The 6,038-nt window shown below is 35.2% G+C and overlaps 2 protein-coding genes across 2 annotated transcripts in view; one reads left to right on the forward strand and one right to left on the reverse strand.

The window, feature by feature from the left end:
* Positions 1 to 431, forward strand: part of LOC137393471 (homologous-pairing protein 2 homolog) — a 42,525-nt gene extending 42,094 nt beyond the window's left edge. Inside the window, exon 9 of the mRNA XM_068080040.1 lies at positions 292 to 431. Within this exon, the coding sequence (XP_067936141.1) occupies positions 292 to 348 (57 nt within the window). The 3' untranslated portion in view covers positions 349 to 431. The remainder of the gene's footprint in view (positions 1 to 291) is intronic.
* Positions 432 to 629: 198 nt separating this feature from the next.
* Positions 630 to 5,818, reverse strand: LOC137393472 (mitochondrial import inner membrane translocase subunit Tim10-like). The gene is made up of 2 exons (XM_068080041.1): positions 5,692 to 5,818; positions 630 to 837 (listed from the first exon to the last, which is right to left on the reverse strand). The coding sequence occupies exons 1-2, from the start codon at positions 5,763 to 5,765 to the stop codon at positions 630 to 632; spliced, it is 282 nt and encodes a 93-aa protein (XP_067936142.1). The 5' UTR covers positions 5,766 to 5,818.
* Positions 5,819 to 6,038: the final 220 nt, after the last annotated feature.

Genomic DNA, 6,038 nt, shown 5'->3' on the forward strand with positions numbered 1-6,038 from the left:
TTAGAGAGTGGAACCATTCCTTTTAATTTGTTTTGAGTTTTTACATACTAGAATTTTAGTGTGACACAACACTGAAAAATCAATTTTGTTTTTTGAGTTTATCCTGCGTAGCAAATATAACCAAAACAACCAAGTTGGTGGTTGCTAGCAGACAACTTACATAACACGAGATGAGCTCATTCATAAACATGTACTCACTCCTAGGATTGGTAGCGACTTTCGCTTCTGAACTAAGTTCTTTGCTATCTCATGTATTTCAAAACCTATATTGTAGTATTACTTTCTTTATAGGAAGATATCGGTATAGAGACAGATGAAGAATATCAACTTACTATACCAAAAGACTAACAATCTCCAAGACTAACAATCTCCAAGACTAACAATCTCTGCTACTTTCATTAACACCTCAATTATCTTTATTTTCTTTGTGGTTATATAATTGTTTTGTTATTAATTTTCTATTTATGCTAATAAATACTCCTCTACAATCTACCAACAAAGCCATTCACTCAATTACCTGTACATACAATATTTATACAAGCTATATGCAAAGCGCCCTAGTGTTGAGTCACACCAATCCCGGCAAACAACCAATCAAATGAACCACCACAATGCATGATAAATTCCCATCATTTCGGCATCGTCCCTGGTAGATTTGTGGCAGCAGCTCCTGCTCCCTGGTCAGTATTAGACATTGCTGTAAGTTTCTTGCCTATTCTGTCATGAACGTCCATAAACTTAGCTACACATCTGTCAATGCATACTGATTCACCCTTTGTCAGCTCGGAGTCGTTGTATTTTGGTGGTACACACTTCTTTTGACAAGCTGCTGTCATCCTACAAGAAGATGAAGATGGTTGCCAAAGCCAAATAAACATTTTTAATTATATATTTTACAGCCATCATGAAATATTGGTTCAGTTTGAAAGGATTACATTTTACCAATTTTATAGTCATAATCTTGCATTACGTATCAATAGAAAAGCTCTGAAAACAGCGGTAAAATAATCATATCATCTATATTTTATGCAAGTATCGTAAGTCAAGCTTTGTGGGGAAAAAGCAACTTTATCACCATATTACTAAAAGGAAACATTGCCTCTTTGTTTCTTGCCATCATTTGTGAAGTTTTAAGGAACATGGTCTACTTCCTACAATCAGTCTCATTGGTGATGTTGATGTCATAACTACACAGATAGGTAAATCACTTGGTATAGCGTGCCAACTGTAAGGAACACATGCCACTGACAAGAACATTTCCAATTCTTGTGAAAATCTGGTGCATGGAATATGTAATATTGTATTCAGCATTAGAACCTTTGATGTAACATGTTCAGCATTGCTCGTATAGTAGCATAGTTGAAGATTTATTTACAATTGCGTAACCTCTAGTGTTTCTTGGATTAACATCAACTTTCCAAGTGACTCCAACATATAACGCGATTGATTCCAACGAATATTTATCTATACACCCAAATTAATTTCCAATGTTACTACGTGCAACATCTCAGTTTTGTAAATTAACACAAAAATATACAAATAGCTACCCTAGAACACTTTTATTTCGCTAGTATTTAGTTTCGTGAGTAGCACACAGAGTAAAATTTCGCTGCAACTTAATTTCGTGGCTCTGATGAGTGCGAAAATATAGTGATGTGAAAATACATGAAGTGGAACAAACAAATTAGATTCCTCAGGTCCAGTTCGCTAGTAAGAAAAATTTTCAATTTGGGACTAGTTTGTATTTGTAAACCGCAGGTAGATCGAGATCGATAATTCAATTTGATCGCCTGCTGCCATTTGTTTCTTGGACTATCAATGATGTCTAGGTCCCTCTATATGACGATTTTAATGTGGATATTAATGAACAAAGCTATTTAATTTCGCGTCTTCGCTCGTTTGTTATGATAGTTTAGTTTCGCTCATGAAATTCTCGCGAGAGGATGACTCCGCGAAAATGCGAAAGTTAGATAACGCGAATACATGTGTCCTAGGGTAATAACAGAACAAAACTTGAGTTGCTTCAACTTCACGGAGTCAACGTTAGCAGAATACTAGACATTGCCAATCTTACACATGTTTTAATTTCACTACGGAGAATAATAAAAACCTATTTTTTATTATCATTCTATTAAACGCATTTAAATATAATATAGTTGTCGAATTATTATTCATACCCAGTTTTATATAATGCATTTATTTTAATGCTATGTGTATTACATGACAGTATAATTTATTGATAGTTTGAAGCCTAACCTTGTACAGCGCACCCGAGTTAAGATTAACCTGTTATACAGATTTTTGGATTTACGATTTGGAACACGAGGTTTTTTTGTCTCTGCCATATGACATATTTTCGTCATATGACATCAACAAAAATTTTTGTCGAGATTCAAATTAGGCAGCTGGTGTGCTGAATATGTCGGAATAACGAAAATGCCAACATGCTCAAAGCCGAAATCCCTCCCACAACGCCTGAAAGAGGTACGATGCTTGCTCTCTTTCAGTTTAACGTGATTCGTTATAAGTTAGAGTGAAAACAAAATCGGAAAAAGATTAGTGCTAAAATTTTAGACGATGACCAAATTACAGTTTAGTAAAATACATACTAAAACAGCTTCAAGTATGTGTTTAGTAAGCTAAATTCATTTAAGTTAAATTCAATGTTTATGCATGTCTGTCTTGAAGGTAAGAACTCCCTATGGTACGTACTGCGCATACTACGTTTATTGTAATGTTACATTGCAGATCATAACCACTAAGATTACTGTAGGTAACTATAGTTACTACGGTTCACACACTATTTTGTTACTAATTTTCAATATGTACAGCACATATATAAAATCTCGATTTTTTTTCAACAGGGGTATTTGCATTAGATAATTACTATGGGTTTCGAAATCCCTCTATACCACATTTTCACCTTACGATGCCAACACTGAAACGAATTAATGTCGTATGGCGAGAGTTCACTGTACATGCATATGCAAGCAGGTCCCCTGATCCTAGACAGATTAGCAACATTCCATCGACTGCGAATGCATTTCGAATAGCACGATTCCTTTTGAACTAAACAAAGCTCCCAAGCTTGTTCAACTCAATGAAAAAGAGAAAAATGAAATGCAAAAAAATAGTTTTTTTTCAGTTCTTTCAAATAAGTCATGTTTTAGAGGTAACTGAATCAACAATGATTGCAGTACACCAGGTCTGATAGAGCGTGTATATTTGAATGGAAAAAGAAATAGTTTTAGTCTAAAGCTCTTGTTGCTGAGAAGCTTTCTAGATTTGTCTAGTTCTGATACTTCATTACCAAGAATTTTAATCAACATGTCATTAGAAACTAGAGTCCTGTCAGCAACCATTTTTCATTTCTCTGAGAACAGAACGTGCTACAGGAATTAATAATTGTTGGTCTACACCAGTGGTTCCCAACTGGTGGTCCATGGACCTCTAGGGGTCCACAGGAGGTTTTGAGGGGGTCCACAGGCTGGTGCCAGCATTGGTTTTTCCTAGCTAGTTATTTACAGCTAGTTCTGTCTTATAGTGGCTGGATCAATGATATAAAACCCTAAAAGGATAGGTGATGGCTATCATATGGACGGGGTTTAATAATCAAGCTCGGTTGGGATTGTGCTAGCCTGGGTTTCGGGGCTAATGTAATTCCGGCGGGTTGGTCGCGTTGTCTTGGTAGGATTTTGGGTCCAGACTTTTATCACCTATGTGCATCAATCGCTGGAGAGTACTGATTTCCAGTTAGCAGTACAAAACAACAAAACCTGCAACCAGCAAACACGTAATTCTCTCTCTCCCTCTTCGATTTCAGCGATACACTAAGATCCATGGAAAATAAAACATTTCAATTTACAATACATTGTTATAAACACAATATATTATGATGTTTATAAAGGGGTCCGTGACTTAGATAAGGAGCTCAAGGGGTCCATGGCTCCAAGGTAGTTGGAAACCTAGTCTTTAGTTGTTTAGTCTAAACACTAAACAGCTACATTTATGTAATAGTAATTAACCAATTTGAGCTATTAAGGGTACAAAATTGTTTGTTAGCTATAAACAGTTTATTGCCTGGTTCAGGCAATTTTACAAGAAAAAAACAAAAGTAAAACTACTTTGTGATACAAATTTATAAAGTCTTCAAAACTGGTACAAGTCGTGCTTTAAAATTTATAAACCGTCGATCTATGACCTGACACTGGTTTGTATAAAACAGCTAAAACAATTTTTTGTAAGCAGTCATGTCCATTGATGACTTCTGATGAATGAATTTGGAAGTCTAACAACTACATAATTCAGCATGAAAAATATATCACAAAGAGAAATTTTCAAAGATTATCTTCTAAATCTGACTAGATCTCCAACTGTTAATTCTACCACTACAGCTATGTATGCCAGCATAAGTCTTACGTTATTGATTTTCACTCAGTGAACATGCATTATATAAACATTCTTACATTTTTGGACGTTGCAAAAGTTAAGTAACATTACAAAATGCGCATGATGAATGAGAAAATCAGTTAAATCACTAGCAATATATCGTACGACTGCATTAAATAACCAACTAAAAGCTTGAATTCTCTTCAATACTACGAAAGAAGACTCGCCAGAATGGAGCAATATATTGCAATGATGAACTAAAAAAACAATTGTCCTAAAATTATTAATCTGACTGTGCATCATCTTCGTTTCTTTTTATAAAATTGCTCAGCACCAGTAAAAGTTATACCTGCAGATGTTCCATCGAATATATCGTGCAGGCCTCAATAAAATGGTAAATGCTCGACAAAAATGCTGCAAGAATTTTCCAGTGTATGAAGGTGAACACTTGTAATTTAAATTTTTTTTGTGATTAGCAAAAACATATAAGAAATTATTTTTATAATATAGGATTAAAAACTTCATTTATCAATTTTTATCAGAATAATTTTTATTAATAATGAAGAAAAACACCATTCCCTCGCTGAAGCATACGATGAAATCAACCAAGACAGAGAAAATATGACAATAACAACAAGAAGAGCCTCCAAGGGAGAACTTAACTCTGTAACAACAAACAAAAATATCTAGCACAATAGCTTTTGCCTCGAACAATTCGAGACATCAGAGGGCACACAACCAAAACTCAATAATCCTAAGCAGCAGTGTGTTGCTTTCCAAATTATACCCTGACTCAAAACAAACCCAATAAATAGAGGCTTCCCTTTAGATTTAAATTACATCGCTAGGAAGTTCTACCTGGTCTGAGATAAGAATCAAACAAAAAACAGTTAAAAATTAAACTACCTTATTCTGCAGTCAAGTCATCAGACTGGATTACATGGTAGAGTACTACAATTGAAACGTAGAGATAAGGCGTCTAGGGTTGGTGTTTAAGATTTTTTTATAGTGAGTTGGATCCAACAACTCACAATTTAGTAGCATTCAAGAGTAAGTGTTTGCTAAAGGAACATACCCTGCCAACTCTCACGCATTGGGCGTGAGACTCCCGCAATCACCCCAAAGAAAAAATGAAAATGCATGAGATTTTTGCCCCAATTTCCACAATTTTATATATACTATCATTGACACATCAATTGCCCCAAAACCAAATCTCACGCATTGCCCCACTCTTGGGTTGGCAGGCCTGTAAAGGAAATAATATCATATTTTATGAAAAATAGCTTTACTGCAACTCTTCACCTGTTGTACATATCTGCCATCATTTCGAGCTCAAGATTTTCCAATAACTTAGCTTGGGCATCTGTGAGTGCCATTTTTTGGTTGAAACAGTTTTCGATAAGAAAATGTTGCTTAACATGTGCTACCGGTAGACTCAGATTTGTAGATGATTTCTTGTTCATTAATTATTCATTGCGGAGTCATTCTTGTATCCTCACCATATTGAGTCGTGAGGCTACATTATATCCGGTTGTTTATGTAAAATCGGCACTCAGACTGGACGATAAATTTATCTCTTTAGTCCGACATTTCATAACATAGGTCGATTATCGTACGTGACCAAAACACTAGTCACGTGCATGTATATA

The sequence above is a fragment of the Watersipora subatra genome, chromosome 4 (assembly GCF_963576615.1).
Source record: "Watersipora subatra chromosome 4, tzWatSuba1.1, whole genome shotgun sequence".
Taxonomy (NCBI): domain Eukaryota; kingdom Metazoa; phylum Bryozoa; class Gymnolaemata; order Cheilostomatida; family Watersiporidae; genus Watersipora; species Watersipora subatra.